Source organism: Trichosurus vulpecula, chromosome 4, assembly GCF_011100635.1.
Source record: "Trichosurus vulpecula isolate mTriVul1 chromosome 4, mTriVul1.pri, whole genome shotgun sequence".
In the NCBI taxonomy this organism is placed as follows: Eukaryota; Metazoa; Chordata; class Mammalia; order Diprotodontia; family Phalangeridae; genus Trichosurus; species Trichosurus vulpecula.
Genome location: NC_050576.1, coordinates 270001738 through 270021155, shown reverse-complemented (window position 1 = coordinate 270021155; position 19418 = coordinate 270001738). Strand labels below are relative to the sequence as shown.

General features: G+C 40.9%; 1 protein-coding gene across 1 annotated transcript in view; it reads right to left on the bottom strand.

The window, feature by feature from the left end:
• Nucleotides 1–19418, bottom strand: part of DNER (delta/notch like EGF repeat containing) — a 217677-nt gene that overhangs the window by 26913 nt on the left and 171346 nt on the right. The window contains exons 9-10 of the mRNA XM_036755702.1: nt 15389–15511; nt 4168–4281 (exon numbers count right to left, since the gene is read on the bottom strand). Of these exons, the coding sequence (XP_036611597.1) occupies nt 4168–4281; nt 15389–15511 (237 nt within the window). The remainder of the gene's footprint in view (nt 1–4167; nt 4282–15388; nt 15512–19418) is intronic.

Genomic DNA, 19418 nt, shown 5'->3' with positions numbered 1-19418 from the left:
CACATACACACTCATATGTATACACATATGTATGTACATACATATGTATATTGTGTATTATATATACATACATATATATGCAAAACACTTAAAGTCTTAAAACAGATGTTATTTTCTTTTTTTTCCTAACTAGATCTACGATTTCAACTGGGAAGGGAACACCCAGTGTTGTGCTTGCACATGATATTTCAAAAGGTCAAGTGATTTCTCCAGGGCTACACAATCAGTACACATCGGAGGTAAGGCTTGAACATGGGTCATGCAGTCTCTATGGCCAGCTCTCCCCAGGTAGTGGATACCAGTAGGGAGCTACCAACTCCATGGATGTCTCCAGTTAATTTTCCTATCTTACAAAAAAAAAAGACTGTTAATCCTATGTCTCCTAAAGAACTGATAGATAGTGTGAACATCAGAATGAAAAGCATTTGAGGGAAGAAATAATCCTGCAATCTCTGAAATTTTCCCAGAACCAGAAGTGACAACCCTCTTATAAGCTTTCATGGCATTTTTCTTATAGCAGTCATGCATATCTATGCTAAATGCAGAAGAGATCTAGTGACCTAATAGAATTCAATCCAACAATTATTAATAGCCTAGGATATGCAAAACTCTGTGAATGTAATTAAGGATAGAAAAATGAAAAAGAATATCTTCACTGCCTTCCAGGAGTTTATAATTCAATTGAGCTTATCATCTAAAGGCTTACTGGGGTGCTCTGGCTTTTGCAGCACCACTGGGAAGAAAGGTTGTAGGACTGATCTGTGTACCTATACATCTTATGTGAAAACCAGCAAATAATGTTTGATTCATAAAGAACAGTGCCTAGAGAAGATGTAATGAAGGTCTCCAGGCTCTGGCCGCCCCTCTTTCCCAGAATAAGTCAAATGACAATTTCATTTTTCATTCCACTCACAAATGTTATTAAAGCAGTACAGTGATTTAAAGGGAATTGATTTTTTTCTCAACATCATCATCAAAAGGGGGGTAGAAGTAAAAAAAAAATAAAATCTGCTGCATCAAGCCTGTGAAAGCACAGAGATTGATTATGAATATAATCACTGAAGAAAGAAAAGGAAGAACAATGAAGCACCAAGCACTGGTAGAGTAAATAAAGAATCTGGCATGTGTGCACACTGGAAACAGTTCTCTAGATAGGAAGGGTGTGTAGCAAAGGATATGATGTTCCAGGTTTTCAGGTACTCTCAGAAGGAAATAGATTTGTTATTTAGAATTCTCTATTTCAAACTCCAAGCATCATAGAACAAAAGAGCTTCAGATGGAAAGGATCCCAGAGGCCACTGAGCCCACCCAGGCCAGCCCAGACCTGAAAATCTTTCCTATAACATAACCAACAAGTGGTCAACCAGCCTGGGCTTGAAGAACATCAAGAAGGGGGAACCCATGATCTCCAGGCATTCCATTGCACTATGAATAGCTCTAATCACTGGCATGTCTTTCCTTATTCCTTAAACATGGCTGTCTATGATTTCCATATGTTATTGCTAGTTTGGCCCTCTAAAGCCAAGGAAAAGAAACCCAATCCCTCTTCCATATGACAGCCCTTCTAACTTGAAGACAGTTATCCTATCCCACCCCATCCCACCCCCAAAAAAAATCTCTTCTGAGGACTAAAACAGTCTGTTTTTTCAACCAATCCTCATGTGGCATGATCTTAAGGTCCTCCACCATCTTGGGTGCCCCCTTTTGGATGCTCTCCAGAACATCAAAGTCCTTCTTAAAAGGTAACGCTTAGACACAAACATAACTCTAGATGTTTTAGGACCAGGGCAGAGTTGAATATGATTCTCACCTCCTTGGTCCTGGACACCATGCCTTTCAATGCAGTCTAAAATTTCATGAACCGGAAACTAACTAAAGAGGTGTCCGTTGATAATGGAGTGGCTGAACAAACAATGGAATATGGGGGTCACGGAATACTATCAGGTGGTAAGAAATGCCAAAAGGGTGATTTCAGTATTTCTCACCCAAACTATTGCAATTGCTTGCTGATTGGTTTTCACACATGTTGAATTGTAGAATTAGCTTTCTTATTGGCAAAGGTAGGAATTTCTCCCTAAAATTCTCCAACTTGTAGATCTAATTAATTCCTGCTACACGTTCGCAGAGCAAACTCTGAAAATACAGACCCTACACTGTGCTCAACAATCTGGTACACTACAGGTTTATTCAAATAACAGGAAAAAGGAATGTTGTAAGTGCTCCCACACACACACCTTTCTCTCCCTTATTCTCAAGACTTGGAACAGCCAAGGCCCATTCCACACAGTCCTGACTCCAGGTTATTTGAACGTGAAAGTATGAAACTGAAAAATGTCCAGCTTCCTCTGTGAATTGCCTTCATCCTTAGGTATAACTTCCCCACTGGTCAGGCAGCAGGTGGGGGAAAGCATCCTAGGATCATAGCATTAGAGCTGGGAGGGAACTTAGAAGTCATTGAATCCAAACCCCTTGTTTCTCCAGAAACTGAACCCTAAGAGGTTAAGTATGCCCACGATCATATAGCTAGTGTCAGAGGCAGGATTTGAACCCAGGTCTTCCTGCCACCAACACTCTAAATCCACTTTGCCATCCAGGGCTTGGTGTTTAAAAAAAAGACCTAGTTCCAATTGTAGCTCTGGCATTTACTATCTTCACAGGCTTGGATAAATCAGACTCTGACCGTCCCCCATACCCAGAATGCTCTCCCTCCTCCATTCCATTTACTTACCACTGACTTACCTGGCTTCTTTAAGTCCCAACTAAAACTCATCTTTTACTAAAAGCCTTCTCCCAACCCCTCTCGATTTTAGTGCCTTCCCTCTGTTAATTAATTCCTATATATCCCATATATAGCTTGCTTTGTATATATTTGCTTGCATGTTATCTCCCCGATTAGATTGTAAGCTCCTTTTGCCTGTCTTTTGCCTCTTTTTTGTATTCCCAGTGCTTAGTACAGTCCCAGGCACAGAGCAGGCACTTAATAAGTGTTTATTGATTGATTGACTGAAAGGAACGTCAAAGACCAACTAGCTTCCATCTCATGTGAAGGAGAATCCCCATTAAACAGTCCTGGTCCATGGTCCTCCAGCCTCTCTGCTTGAAGACCTCCAATGAGGTCCTCATGGCTTCCTGAGGCAGCCTATTCTGCTGGGGCAACTTTAACTGTTGTGAAGTTTTTCATGAAATCCAGTGGAAGCATGCCTCTTTGAAACATCCACCCTTTGTTCTTAACTTTTCTCTCTGGGTCCAAACTAGGGAAAACATAATCCTTCCCTCTACCTGATAACCTTTCAAAAAACTAAAGACAGCTGTCATATCCCACCCTCAGTCTTTCCCAGACTAACCATCTCCAGTTTCTTTAACCAATTTTTAATATCATAGGGACTCAAAGCTCTTCACCATCAATTTCTTTCCAAAGTCCCCTGTCTAGGTCTCAGTTTTCCCATTTGTCAAATGAGAGGATTGATGATGTCTGATGTCCCTCCTGTCTCTATAATCTTATGCCATCCACCAGCCATTCCATCTTTCCTCCACCCCAGAGAACCTGCACCATCATTAACACCACATTCCCCCACCAAGAATGTTTACTCTCCACTTTTCTTGGACAAATCATATTCCTATACCCCCCCCTTCAGGAAAAAAAAAATCTGCTTAACTCTTACTTTTTCTAAGTTACTTCATTGGTAGAGATATGTGGTTCTCTAGAAATTGGGAGCATCCATTTTTAGATACCTCCCACCCCTTCTTCCCACTTCCAATGTGATTCCCATCTTCCAGGAATTGATATAAATCAATTATTTGTTCAAGTTGTATCTGTACTATGCTCTGGAAATGGGTCCCATGGACTATACTGTTGCCATGATATACAAAAGGCATCCTGTATATAAGCCATAGTCTTTTTCCCTAGGTGACTCCTCCTAATTCAATCATCCATTTAGACCTTTATACATATATTGATGAGTGTCCAAGCAACTGACATTAACCCACAATGGTAAGATTCTAAAATAAGTAGCCAGGGTACTTTTTTTTCTTCCTTTGACAATTGCTACCCAAAGGCTTTGATGGTAATATTCTTTTTTAGTATACTATGTTGTGGAAATGAAATTTAAAATAAGTAAAAATTAAAAAAAAAAACAAAGTAAAAAAGTTAATAGGAAATTTACTTACCTGTAAACCCAGGTAAGCAGATACAGGTGCCATTCAGACTTTCACTGTCACAGGTCCCACCATTCAGGCAACTAATGTTAGCACAGGGATCCTTGTACAATTCACAGTGTGATCCTGAGGACAAAGACAAGAAACAGTGTGACTCACGGAAGGATAGGACCGCCTCAGGAGTGGTGAGCTAAGATCCACATCATCTAAGAAAGTGAAGAGCTTCAGCAGGTAGGATGCTGGCAATGGATGGATGAACTGCAGCTCCTTTGGTGTCTCATGTATCTCATGCTGGCTATCTTGCCAAGAGACAAGGGCAAAGAGAACAGAGTAACCATAGACTATGTCAGGTAAAAACCCTTTTCCAGGCACTCTCAATGACCATAGACATAAAAACCTGAGGAACAGCAGAATTCAACAGCAGCATGGAAGATGACAGGTCCAAAGGAAAAGCATTCTTTAAGGCTTTTAATGGACAATCAGACTTCCTTTTACAGCCTCAATTCTCATAGAGCTTTAGGAGTAAGATTGATTCACCTTTTCCCCCCCATGTTCCTAAACCAAACAAATTATACAAATTATGGTAGAGATCATAAGATAATAAGTTACTGCATTTAGAGTTAGAAACTTAAGAGGCCATACATAGCCCAACTCACCTCATTTCACAGTTGAAGAAACTGAGGTTGAGATGCTGCCACTCAGTCAGCGGTTAGCTCATAATGACCCAAACCAAGCCTCAGGTGGGGCCAACAAAGGGAGGCCTGATTAGAGGCAGGCCCACACCCTTTCACTACCTAGGTGTGAGGCCCTAGGCCCCACACCTTTTTGCTGAGTAGGCTCTGAGCCCTCAGGGCCCTGAACAGAGTATAAGAGCTCTGAGGTTGGTGTTTTGCCTTTGGGTGCACACTCATTGAAAGAGTATTGGTGACAAAACTCTGGGTGAGCCATTGAAGCAGCTCCCCCACCCCCAGCTTTGAAAACCCAGATGTTGGTGCTTCTCTGGTAACTACGTATTGTGATTTGGTCTGTTTATATTGTCACTGTTTGTAATTTCTGTTTGTATTTGCTCTGAAGTTCAGGGTGCTAGCTTTTCCCCCTGAACTAAGTGAATGGTATATATATATGTTTAATTAAAGTAAGATTATTAACCCCTTAAAGTTTCTTTCCTTAGAAAAGTAGATCAAAGAACCTGTGCTAGTGCCCTACTGTGTGCTCTTATTGCTGGTGTTGTTGGTCTTACACAGCCACAGTAGCAGCAAGCAGCAGCGTTGTCATTACAAAGGCAAAAGGTACGTCAAGGATCTGTCTTAAAGCAATATTAACAGCACAGATCTCTTTGGTGCTTTAAGGATTACTAAGGTCTTCTCCACCTCCCTACCTCCAACTCCGAAAAGATCTGAAGCTGGCACTACTTATCCCAGTTTCAGAGAAGGGAAACTATAACAACAGTTCCCCATTTGCTGCTACTGTGGCTATGCAAGGCCAATAACACCAGCACACAGAAGGGCTGCTAGCACAGGTCCTTTGATATTCTTTTCTAAGGAAAGAAACTTTAAGGGGTTAACAATCTCACTTTAATTAAATATACATATATCATTCACTTAGTTCAGGGGAAAAAGTCAACACTCTAAACTTCAGAGAGAATACAAACAGAAATTGCAAGCAGAAATTATATAAGCAGAGCAAACACACGCAGAAATCACCTGACAGGCCTCTAGCTGTCTGACCAGGGAATGACATAGTTACCAGAGAGAGAGGCACCAATACATGGGTTTTCAAAGGGAGGGGGTTGGGGGGAGGGAGAGGGGACTCCAACGGCTACCCAGAGTCTCATCTGGCCAAATCACCAACACTCTTCCAATGAGTGTGCCCCCAAAGGTGAACCGCCAACCTCTGAGTATATATACATACTTCTTCAGAGTCAAAGGGCATCACAACCCCATGTGAATTAGGCCTTCCCTTGAGGTAAGCAGGTCATCAAAGATTCCTGATTAAATCAAAGTTTCCTTAGCATTGAAAAGCACTCCAAAGCAAAGACAACAAAAGTCCACTACATTGAAAAGGCAAGACTCATCAAAGGTACTTGATTACCTCAGTTTTGAGAAGCACTCCAAAACAAAAGACAAAGGGATTCCACTTTACCTGCCCCATTCAAACAAAGGCAAGACTCATTAATGGTATCTGATGGCCTTAGCATTCCAAAAGAGAGGAATAGCTTAAAAGTCCCACCCTAATTACCATAACAGGAACCTGAGGCCAAGTGATTTACCCAAGGTCACCCAGCTAGAGAATATCTGAGCTGGGATTTAACCTGAAGACTCCTGACCTTGGGTGCAGTATTCTTTCCACGATACTATACCCCCTCAAATAGAACCAAATCAAATACCTATAATTGGAAGGGACCTTAAAGGTCATCCAGGCTAATTCCTTCCAGAGTGGTTAAATGACTTGCCCAACAATATACAGGGAGCAAATGGCAAAATAGAAATTTGAACTAAGGTCCCCCAACTTCAAATTCAGTCCTGTTCCCACCATACCACATGACCTAGATCAAGTGAATTTTTCTTGTCATTAAAACAAAAGGAAACGAAACCCTAAACTCTACAGCGGCTACAAAGTTGTAGATAAGCATGGAATAGGAATATTATTGTGTCGTAAGAAATGACCCAATGGCTGGGATCAGTGGACCGGAGTGAAGTGAGCAGAACTAGGGAAACAATTTCTACAATGACATCATAAAGAAAAATAATTTGGAAAGACTAGAACTCAGATTAATGCAGTGCTAAAGTACAAGTACAGAAGCCTCAAGATGAAACATGCCACCCCCACCTCCTCCTGCTAGAGAGGTGACGGTCTTAAACTGCATAATGAGGTGTACTTTTTGGACATTGCTAATGTGGGAACTGTTTTACTAGACTATACATATTTGTTAGGAGGGGTTTTATTCTGGGGTGTGTGTGTGTGTGTGTGTGTGTGTGTGTGTGTGTGTGTGTGTGTGAATGTAATTTTATTTGCTTTAAATGCTCAATTGGGGGCAGCAGCAGTGGGAAAGAGATATAACAAAGGTTTACAAAAATGAATCCATAAATAATTTTATTTCTTTTTTTAAAAATCAAGCCCTATAGAAAGAAGTGATGATGTCTTTTATTTGTTTTGTTCTTTGAAAAGGAAATCCTAAAACTCCATCAGAAAAGTTGTATAAAAGTAACCTTGTAATCTGAAATGAAAACTAACTATGCAGCAAACCAGACAAGAGCAAAGAAAAACTCATTCATTGAGCCCTTCCCATGACCCTGAGGAAATGAACAAAAATGAGAAATTGTATTTTTTAATTCCACATTCACTTTTGCTCTTCTTATATCATTGCTTAAGTTCTATTGTGTAAGCTATCACCACTCCCTATGATTCATTATTTAGTCATTGAAATTATCCTTGTTTTCGTTCTGCTTTTTTTCTTCATTTTTATGAAGGGGACATTTTTATGGGGGACAAAGCTATGGGAAGAAATAAAAACCCTCTCTACATGTATTATATATTTACGTGGTGCCTAGCAAGTATTTTAGGGCAACGTTAGTTTTAATCCCTCTTTGTCCCATATTCTCAGATTCAATCCATCACCAAATCCTGCCAAATTTCTCAGCACGGTTTCTCAGACTGTGGCCTCCCTCTTCCTTTTTGCAGCCCCACCCAAATCCCTGGTCTCCAGAGTCTCACGCTTGGATCACTTCAGCCACTTCCGACTTGCTCTCCAGGCTTCTATTTACTCCAAATGGGCACCTTGGTTTCATTCATTCTTACCAAACACAGAGTGTTTCCATTTGCCTCAAAGATCAAATTAAGGTAATACTGTGGGTGTAAAAATTGCTTGCCTTTTAAAAAAATACCTTCATCTTTCCCTCCTCAGAATTTTCACTGAGCCCTCAATGAGAACTGACTGGGTCAAAAATGAGCTCTCATCTCCCTTGTTTCAATTTGTTCAGCAAGCATTTAAGAATAAAAGAATCCCAAGCCCCAGGATGCTGGACTATGATCAACAGCAACAAGAGAAAATGAAACGATCCTTCCAATGGAACATAAAATGATGCCTCTCACCAAGAGAACAAGAGGACACCAGTCCATGGACAATTCCCACACAAGGAAGACTTCTTCTAGGTTCAAAAGCCTGAGGTATCTAGGAGTCTTGTCACTATCCATAGATACAAATTTATCAGGTGAAGCTGACAAGCAAATTTTAGACAAAGTATTGGTACTCCTTCTATGAGAGTAGCAAAGGAGTATCAAATGGTGGGAGTTTTAGGGAGACAAATTTCAGCTCAACAGGGAGACAAAGACTGGCCATCTGAAGATGGAATAACTCCACAAGGTTCAATGAGTTCCCAATCACTGAAAGTATTCAAGTGTGAGGGCATGGAAGAGAAGAGTCACACACCAAGCACAAAAGAGAACTGAATAACTACTATGGTCCCTTCCAACTCCAATATTCTATGATTCTATATAAGTCTGAAATAGGATGGGTTTAAATTATTTTATTTTATTTATTTATTATATTATGTACATTACATATTTTAATATAATTTATGATATAATTACATATAAACATGTAAATTTATTATAAATATTTATATTTATTTTATTTAAAACAACAATAAAAACTAATATTCTAAGAAGCAATTTGGATTCAGGACCTTTGAAAATATTTTTATTCCTTCTTATGATTGCTTTTTTTAATGAGCCCTTAGATCATATGTACATCCATGGATGAGTTGTCTTAGAACAGATGGGTCAGAAATAATATTGCTGTGGAGAAAGCTATTGAAGTCTTCCTTTGGTCATTTCTATAGCTTGCGTTGGTGAAAACTGAAGTCCAGCCCACAGGGCTTTTACAGAAGAGGCAGGCCAGGCAATGATGCTAAAAGCAGTAGGCCTTGTTATGGGCATTTTTGAGCTCACACAAGAGAGGGCAGAAAGCTTCAGACAAGATAGCCAGAAGTGGTCAAGATAACTAAGGCAAGGGAGGTCACTGAAACCTCAGGCACAATGATATTCAGACTGTAGAAGGAAGAGGAAGGAGATTAGTTATAGTCCTGAGAGAGAGAGACTATGGGTGAAGACTTGGCCTATCCAGGTTATAACAAGCTGAACAAGAAGGACTGACTATAAGGTCCCATCACCTCTCTTCATATCATGGATTGAAGGTCTGGGTCCTTTGTCCTTCACATATTAGGACACCTGAGCAACTTGTGCCTTATCTTCTAAACCAAAGTGATCCATGGTGGGGAAGGGCGCAATGGTGGTTGAGCCACAAATCAGCCTCACCGGCCTCTACAGGTTCTACACAAATACTGGATGAGTACAAGAAAAAAAGACTTCCAGAAGAAAACCCCATATTTCCTATAGAAGAGTGAGTTCTGTTTAGACAGGTAGATCAAGTTGTTACAGCAGAATTCTATAATAGGAAGGAGGACAGCCCAGACCAGCTGTTCTTAACCATTTTCATGTTATGGATTCCATTCACAGTACAGTAAAACCTAAGGATTCCTCCTCAGGATAATTATTTTGAAGTGCATACATTAAAAATAAGTTGTTGTTGTTGTGTTTGCCCTTCGTTTTTGAAGAGGACCATGGCATCAGGGAAATGATGATGTGACTTGCAGTTGACTTTGATTTGAGTGAGGGAGGGCTGTGCAAGGTCACCAGCCTCACTTTCTCCTCCAGAGCCATCTGGATCCAGTGACCAGATATTCATCCTGGAGATGACCCAGGATGCAAAGGGAGATCTTGACCCTTTTAGGCTAAGGCCTTTTCACATACTCACTTAGAGGTAACAAAAGCAATCCAATCATGTTGAAATAAAAAAGACAGGCTCACAGATCCTAGGTTAAGAACCCCAGGCCTGGACATATTGATAGTAAGAAGTTAATACCAAAGATATTGGTCTCTACTTCCTTTACTTCCTTCAAAACTCAACTCAAGCATGGCCTTCTCCATGAAGCTTTTCCACTGAGATAATAAGTATTTGGCAAACACTAGAGCACTATATAAAAGCTAGCCATTGTGTTTTATTGCATCTTTGTTCCCACCTGCTAGAACCTTCCTTCCCAGACTACCATGTCACATGCATAGAAGAGAGATGAGACATGTTCTGCTTATCCCCAGAAAACAGAATGAGGAGAAATGGGCAAAAGTTTCAAAGGAGTAAAATTAGGTTTTATGTAATAAATACCTTTCTAATAAGTCCCTTCCAGCTCTAACTCTATGATTCTAAGAAAGAACCACCCCCAAATGGAATGTAATAATGAGTTCCCCTTCACTATAGAAGAGTGTGTCTTTAAACAAATGTTTAGAGCTGAAAGGGACCTGAGAGACCACCTAGTCCAACTCCCCCATTTTACTGATGAGAAAACTAAGTCCCAGAGATGAAATGGCATGCTCAAGATCACACAAGTAGTTACAGACAGAGATGGAATTCTGAACACAAGTCGGTGCTCTTTCCAACATACCACAAGGCTATAGAGGATATTTTTCTTCTGATTTGGGTTGGACCAATGGCCTCTGAAGTCTCCTTGAGGTCTGAATTTTTGTGATTCTGTACCTTGAAGGGGCTTGTTTTCCTGAATCCCTAGTTTGGGCCAGAGAGCGCTCCCAATTAACTCTAGCACAGGATCTCTGGTGCACTCATTCTTTCTCACAGGGCCTTTATTGAGTCTGTAAATTTCCCACATGCCCCCAAATCCACCACAGCTATGACCTACACTATCCAGAGGCCTAGAAGTTTAATCCTGCAGATCAGAAACATATAGACCATGGATAGAGCTATGTTTTCCCCAGCTCTCAGTGTTCTCCTTATCTCAAATCACCTTGTATCTATTTTACACATGCCTAGATATGTACAGGTTGTTTCTCCTGGTAAAATGTAAACTCCCTGAGGGCAGGAATTATTTCACTTTTTCTTTTAATCCTGTGTACCCAACCTAGTGCCTGGCATATATTTAGTACTTAATAATGCTTGTGGTTTACTGATTTGTTTGTTGGGTCTGAGGATTAGGGCTGAGGGACAGCCCTCACTGCCTCTTCAGATGACCCCAATGAGATGTGAGCACATAAATGGCATATCTTCAGCATGGATATTCTTTCTACTAAGGCATATTATGACCTTGCCCTATTTTCTCCTGCAATTTTTTTCCACGTCTTCCTATAACATTGGAGGAAGGGGACAGGTATAATGAAAAATCACTAATCTGGTAGCTAAAGTATGAAGGTTCCAATTCTATCCCCTATGCTCATTACCTATATAATCTTGAGCAAATCACTGACCACAGTTTCCTCATCTGTAAAATGAGATGGCTACCATAGGCAGCCTCTGAGGCCTCTTCCAGCTCCAGCTCTCCAAGTCCCTCATAAGGTACCCTCCCATCACCTTGATCTTCCTGGTTCTGTAAATATTTCTCGGATACCAGTTGACTCAAATTGTCCATCTTTTCACTTGACCAGCCTATCTCTTTTAAAAAGCATATGTCTTCAAAGATGACTTTCATGGCATCTCTCACATGCAAGTTATTATTTGTAATACACAACAGGCTTCCAGCTTCAGAATAGAAATGGACAGAAGGTCATTGGCCAAAAGGGAGCTTCCATTGAAATCAGGTACATAAAACTGGCCTCTTGTCCCTAAAGGAGAGGAAACACCCAATGTACTTTGGCAGACACACAGGTAGCCCGGCCAGTAGAATAAGGAGTCATTCCAAATCTATCTCAAAAACATAACATTTTGTCAGGGAAAAGCAGGTCCATACTTCAGACAGTCTGTGGAATGATACAGTCATCATTCACTGGCAACAAACACAGTACGTGCTAGTATGAAATTTATATTTAGCCTCAAGCAAAAACAAACTGCAATTCAGTCAAAACAAACACAAATCCCCAGTTTTCATATTAAGGGATGGATAGCGGCAACATTTCTTAAAATATTGGTGTTCCCCAGAACTACTTACGTAAGTTAATTTAGAGTTAAATTTAGGATGAGTCAGAGCAGAGTATAAGTTAGAAGTTGTTCTCATCACCACAATATAGACATGATGATTACTTTGTGTGTGGTGGTGGGGCGGGGTGGGGGGGGAGGTGTTAGGGTATATATGTGTGTGTTTTAGGGAAACCAAGTGAATTAATCTCTAGACAAAATACTCCAGGTAAATAGAAGCTAACTTGATAGTTCCTCTGTCATTATTCTTCCTAGGGAGTTTTCTGTTATTTGCTCAGGTCTTTCTGAGTTCTAATTATATTTATACCGCACACATTGATACTTAATCACGTTCTGTGTGTCATAGTTTTCTGTGCCCAACTAGATTGTAGATTCCCGGAGGGCAAGGATTACATATTTATTTGCCCTTTGTAGTCCCCACAGTGCCAAGCAGTTACGTGATCAGTAAATAGGTGTTGAATGATTGATAAAGTAGAATCCAGTATGTGAAACTTTCAGCCCGTAGAAAAATATTTTCCTTTTCAATTGTGTACTTTTTTGGTCATAGAACTTGCTATGCTAAAAAAAAAAAAAGAAATTAGTCCAACTGTGGACTGTGCCTAATCTTTAACAATAAAAGATTACAACCTATTAGTCTCCCTTGGAGATATATCAGGGTCTAACTCAGAGGTCCTCAAAGAAGATACCGGGATTTAATATGTTCACATATTTACTACTAAAATGCCTGCTTCTTAGGTGAGTCCTCAGCACTTCAACTACTGAATCCCCAGTTTCTTAAACTACAGTGGAAACTCATATGATAGTAGTTATATCTTAGGAAGTCATTTCTAGTGGTTTCAATTAGTCTATGCTGAGCAGCTCATGTGTTTGCCTAATGAACTCACAAAATAGACTCCATGAGAATGTTACAAATAAGAGAAGTAAATTACATTTATGTTCTTCAAAGGATTTTCACCTCCATTATCTCTTTTGATCTTAACAACAGCTCTGTTAATTACATAAGGTAGGGGCTATTACACCCATTTAACAGACAAAGAAACTGAGGTAAAGTGATTCAACCACAGCTAGTCAGTGAATGGGGACTAGGTCCCAGGTCTGGCTCTTTCCACTTTTACATGCCATCTTTTTCTATAATGCATTGATAGTCTGTCAATCAGCAAACATGTATTAAGTGTCTACTATGGGCCAGGCGTTGGATATAAATGATCAGCCAGAAGAAATCTAGCATCATTATGCCTGCCTTCCCTTTGGGAAACCAACAGAGAGAAGCATGAATGGACCTTCAGGAGCTAGACCAAACAAACTCAGGTCTACAGAGGCATGAGAGCCATTTTCCTCCCAAGTGGCCAAGGTTTGGAGCTGTCATAGGCAGAGTCAGGAACACTGCCTGAAACCACATGTAAGGATTGTTGACAAGATCCAGGCCACCCCTGGTCCATGGGCCTGGAAATCATATTTGTTGCAACAAAGCTCGACTAGGCTGGACATGTTTAGATGAATGATGGCCAGAGCACATGGGGCTGCATGGAATCCTGGGAGTTAGAAGACCCAACCCTGTCAGCTATTCACACAGGGAATTGTGTGATGCTGCGTAAGTCACTTCCCCTAGCTGAGGTTCCAGTTCCTCATTTGTGGGGGGAGGTATGGCTGGATTGGAGAACCTCTGAGATCCCTTTTTAGAACTAAAATTATGAGATTTAAGATGTAGATTGGTAAAACAAAAAGGCCGCAAAGAACACTTGTGAAAAGCTGCCTCCACCCTCCTGCAAACTATCAATCACACAACTAAGCACCTTTTTGTTGCTGGGCAGTTGTTTTGTCCTGTCTGACCCCTTTTGGGGGTTTCCTGGCAAAGGTCCTGGGGTGGTTTGCCATTTCCTTCTTCAGTTTGTTTTACAGATGAGGAAACTGAGGCAACCAGGGTTAAGTGACTTGCTCAGAGTCACACAGCTAGTAAGTGTCTGAGGCAAGATTTGAACTCAGAAAGATGAACCCTCCCTGACTTCAGACCTGGTGCTCTATCCACTGAGCCACCTGCCTGCCCTATCAAGCACTTACTAGGCTACTATTATCTCTGTCAAGCCTCACTGAAACCTTGGGAGGTAGGTGCTATTATTATCCCCATTTCACAGCTAAGGAAACCAGGGCAGACAGAGTTGGAAATGACTTGATCAACATCACAGTGTCAGGCCTGATTTGAACTCAGGTCTTCCTGACTCCGGGTCTTAACTACTTTACCTCCTAGCTGCCTCATTAACTCACACAGCCAATGAGCATTCTCACTGGAATTTGAATCCAGCTTCCCTAACTTGTGATCCAAATCTCTTTCAATTATAGCAAGCTTCACAATAGTAATAGACAAACCCATCTAGGAAGCAGCGGCCAGAGGTGGCATTGGCTCTCTCAGAGGCAAGCCTTCATGCTGGACCACTGGCTTTACAAATGCTGACTGGTCACCATGGTTACCAGACATCTCAATTGTGCAGGGTAACACCAGCATGGATGCTGACACTGTTGACTCTCTTAAATTTCAGCAATTTCAACAAACCTTTATTTAGTTGCTACTCTATATTCGGTGAAAGGACAGCCTTCAGTTAGGAGGCTTCTAACACACACTGACCCTGGGACCCTGGTTGAGTCAAAGTTCCAAGCCCCTCTATAAGACAGCTACTTACAAAGAGTTCAAGGATCTCGAGTGGCAAAGATGATTTCCTTGCCAGGAATTCTCTATATCAATGAAATCACAGGTCTAAACCAAACCCAAAATCAAAATCAGTGTGCTGAGGATAAAGAGGAGGAAACCTAAAAGTTCCAAATCATAGATTTAGAGCTTGAAGGGACCATCTAATCCAATCTCTCATCTGGTAGATAAAGAAACTGAGGTTCACATGGGGGAATGATTTGCTCAGGATCACCTGGGCAGTCAACAGTCAAGCCAGAATTCAAACCAAGCCTTTTGATTCCATATCCAGTGGGTCTCCACCAATGAACATACACAATCAGAGTGAGAAGGGAGCTCAGAGGTCCCTTAGTTTTGGATAAGAAGTTAAATGACTTGCCCAAGGTCACTCAGCCTATTAGTCACAGACCTTGGTTAGGCATACTGGTCTACCCTCCCAGTCTGGGGAACGTTTCCATGACAACACAGCTTTCTCTCCGAATTCTTTAATAGGATAGAGCAATACTTCTCATCTTGGAAAGAATATGAAACAACTCATCCCCACCCCAGGCCCAAAAAGCCAAGTTGACCTTTACCTTTGTATTCTGGGAGGCACACACACTCATAGCTGTTCACAAGATCCCTGCAAGTGGCTCCATTCTGGCAAGGGGTGGAAAGGCATTCATTGTCTTCCTCTTCACAATAAAGGCCATGATAACCTACAAGACAAAAGGACAGAGCATGCTAGGAGACATTTCTATTTCAAAATTCATTTATTGGCCTCTGGGAGTTACAGGTTCAAGGGGACCTTAGATTTATTTAACCCAATCCTGTCAATTTTCCAAAAAGGAAACTAGAAAGGTAAAATCCAAGGGCATACAGGCAATTCATGGCAGAGCTGGGATTCAAAACCAGATCTTAAGGCTCCTGCTCTTTTCTCTTTAACTGGTCTGCACAGAAGAAAGTTGGCCTTTCACAGTAAGGTATGACGCTTCTACGTGGATTCAAAGAGCTGGGATCCTGGCTACATAGATGTAAAAAGCATATTGAAGAAAGACAATGGAGGTACTGCCCATCTCTGCCCCTACATTTCTTTTGATAAGGCAGAAGGGGGGGAGACAGAAAGAGAGGGAAGGAGTGGGGGGAGAAGGAGAGAGAGGGAGAGGGAGGGAAGGACGGAGAGGGGGAGAAAGAGAGAGAGAGAGATGGAGAGAGACAGAAAGACAGACAGAGAGACAATGAGAGAGAGAGGGAAGACAGAGAGAGAGAGAGAGAGAGAGAGAGAGAGAGAGAGAGAAGGAGAAAGAGAGACAGAGGGAGGGAGAGAGGGAGGGGGGAGAGAGAAACAGAGACAGAGGGAGGAAGAGAGAGAGAGAAAGAAGGGGGAAGAGTGAAAAGAGAGAAAGAGATTATCAATAACATTCTATGCACTAGATGGTGGTAATGCCAATGATGCCTTAATTTAATTACAGCTATTGAGTTAAGTAAGCGAGATTCCTTGTGCTCACTTATAATATAGAGGGTGTGTCAGAGGTAGGTGTGAAATCCCTTTAGAAGGGAAAAAATTCCTTGTGGCCCTGGCTGGGAGATTTGTTTTGGCCTTGAAGATGGCTCCTTAAGAAGGTATGAAATTCTCTCGACAAGGTTAACTCTTTACAAACTGCCCTTCTGGGTATCCTTGAGTTTACCCCAACTTGCTATGAAGTTCACGTATACTCATTGCCTAGTTGACACCTTTTGACCTTTGGACTCGACTTTGGACTTGACCTTTATAAAGAAGGTGGCAGAACAGAAAGAGAGAAGAGTGCTTACAGAGGAATACAGAGAAGAGGCAGACTACACACTCTATAGGACTTGGGTCCCCTATAGGAGACTCAAGGAGCCTCCTGTCTCCAGAAATAGCATCAACTGAGCAAAAGTGGAAAAGTGCAAAGATCTCCCAGAACAGGCCACAGCTAGAGCCACAATGTGAGGGAGTAGATCTAAACTTTGTCCTTCCCTTTTTCTACTTCCTTGTGGCCCCACCCACCATGTCTATACTTTTCTGAATCAAAGGGCCCCTCTCTCTGCCTATTGTCACCCCCATTACAATATAGGCTCTTTGAAGGCAGGGACTGTCTTTGCCTTTGGATTTGTAGCACAGTGTTTGGCACATAAAAATGTTTTTCCAAGGACCCACATGTTTAAAAATATATATTTATAGCAGCTCTTTTTGTGGTGGCAAAGAATTGGAAATGGAGGGGATGCCCATCAATTGGGGAATGGCTGAACAAATTGTGGTATATGAATGTAATGGAGTACTATTGTTCCATAAGAAATGGTGAGCAGATAGACTTCAGAAAAACCTGGAAGTACTTGCATAAACTGATGCTGAATGAAGTGAACAGAACATTGAGAACACTGTACACAGTAACAGCAACACTGAGCGATGACCAATTCTGATAGACTTAGCTGTTCTCAGCAATGCAATGATCTAAGACAACTCCAAAAGACTCATGATGGAAAATGCCATCCACATCCAGAGAAAGAACTGTGGAATCTGAATGCAGATCAAGGCGTGCTATTTCCTCTTATTTGTTGTTTTTTTTCTTTCTCATGGTTTTTCCCTTTTGCTCTGCTTCTTCTTTCCCAACAGGACTAATGTGGAAATATGTTTAATATGATTGTATGTGTATAGCCTATATCAGATTGCATGCCATCTTGGGGAGGGGGAAGGAAAGGGAAGGGAAAATTTTAGAACTCAAAATCTTATCAAAGTGAATGTTGAAAACTAAAAATAAATAAATTTTTAAAATGCTTTTCCATTAGTCAACTTATTTATTTATTCATTCATTCTCAAATAGGTGAGCAGGTTCAGGGCAAGAAACGATGCTGACTTCTTAGAAACCCTGAGCACTCTTCCCTTGTGGGGAATCCTCAACTCACAATGGTACTCCTAATCTAGAGGACTGTACAGATTACAGTGGTTCCTAGGGAAAGTGGGGTTCGCTGAAAGAAGGGGGTTGTTTGTCATTCTGGCAATGTCAAATGCTTTTCCATCACAACAGAGGCTCAACTTCAGGTCAATACTATGGCTGGAAAATTAGCTAGGTCCCTGGGAGAGTCTGAAGCTCACTAGAGAGGAAAGGAGAGTGGTTTTTGGTTATTTACAGCCTTTCCACTGGGTGGCATAAAGCCTGCCCCATAGTCTGTGTTTTGTTAGCTGGAATGGTTGCCTGATAGTGCAGGGACCTTTTCTTTTTCTATAGGCATCTATGCCTTAGACAAATTCTTATGTTTCCAGGGGGAAACCCAGGGTCGGGAACAAAGAAAAGAGTGACTTGTAAGAATCATCTAAGATAGAATTCAGTCAATTTACCCCCAAAGCTTTAGCTCTGGGCCACAAACTACCTACACACATCATCATAAAACGACAGAATCTCAGAACTGGAAATGGCTTCCAAAGTGATCTAGTCCAACCCTCTCGTGAAGCTTATGAGAGCATTAGCTCCCTGAGGGCAGAGGTCTTACTTTATCTAAACCTAGCACAGTGTTCTAAATACAGCAGAATCTTAGTAAGCATCTACCGAATGAATGAATAATGAATAACTGATAGAAGTAGCAGTTTCTTTCATGGACATGAAAACCACTTTCTCTTCCAAATCAATTAGAAAAAGAATCATTCTGACTTAAAATAAATATTCATATTAAAATGAATTTAATTAGGAGGGGAATGACTAGCAGTACTTTCTCTTTTTTCAGGCAGAAAATAATGCCAGTTAAAGGACTAATGTGGCATTAATGTGTTTTAAAATAAAAATCTAGGGTGAAGGGGGGGAAGAAATGATGTTATCATGTGTATTTAAAGTATTTAAACTTTTATGTAATTAGTTCCCAATAAAGCAGAAATTTTAAGAATAAATGATTGTTCTCACTGGAGATTTAACTCCTTGGTTTCCAAATACTCCTAAACTATAGAGAAAAAAGATAAGATTTCCTAAACTTTCCAAAAGATACCCCATTTATTTTGATCTCTGAAGATGTCTATGCTGCTGCCAATTTTGCAAAAACAAGCCCATTTTGGGATGGGCTCTTTCCAGACAGGGAGAAACATGTGAAGCCATTCAAACAGTATTAATATTGTTGGCTCTGACTTTAAATAATCAGGATAAATAAACGGCTGTCCAAGTGGGAATGAGTTCCGTTCACTTTCTTCGCCTTCATAACTCATCAAAGCCAAATCCTCAAAGCCCAAATGTCTGTTTCACAAGGCCCTTCTCAAGGGTTCCATGGTTTATTTATTCTGCTTATCACAGATGTGGGAATAATGTTGTATTTGCCTTGTCAGTAGACCTTCATCAAAAAGTGTAGATATTTTAGCTGGTTTGGATGAAATTTTTAATGTTTTTTTTTCTGTTCTGTATTTGGACAGGGCCAGAGACCTGCCTAAAGAAATATGTACGGATGACGATGACAATGGTGGTGGTGGTGAGGAAAACCAGCCCTACTATGGTACTTGAAGGTTTGAGAAGCTTCACAACAGCCCTGTAAGGCAAGTGCTACATAGGGTATAACCCATATATCAAAAGCATAGTGGCTGTTTTTTTCTTAGCGCAATACTTTTTATAAATTTATATAAATATTTCC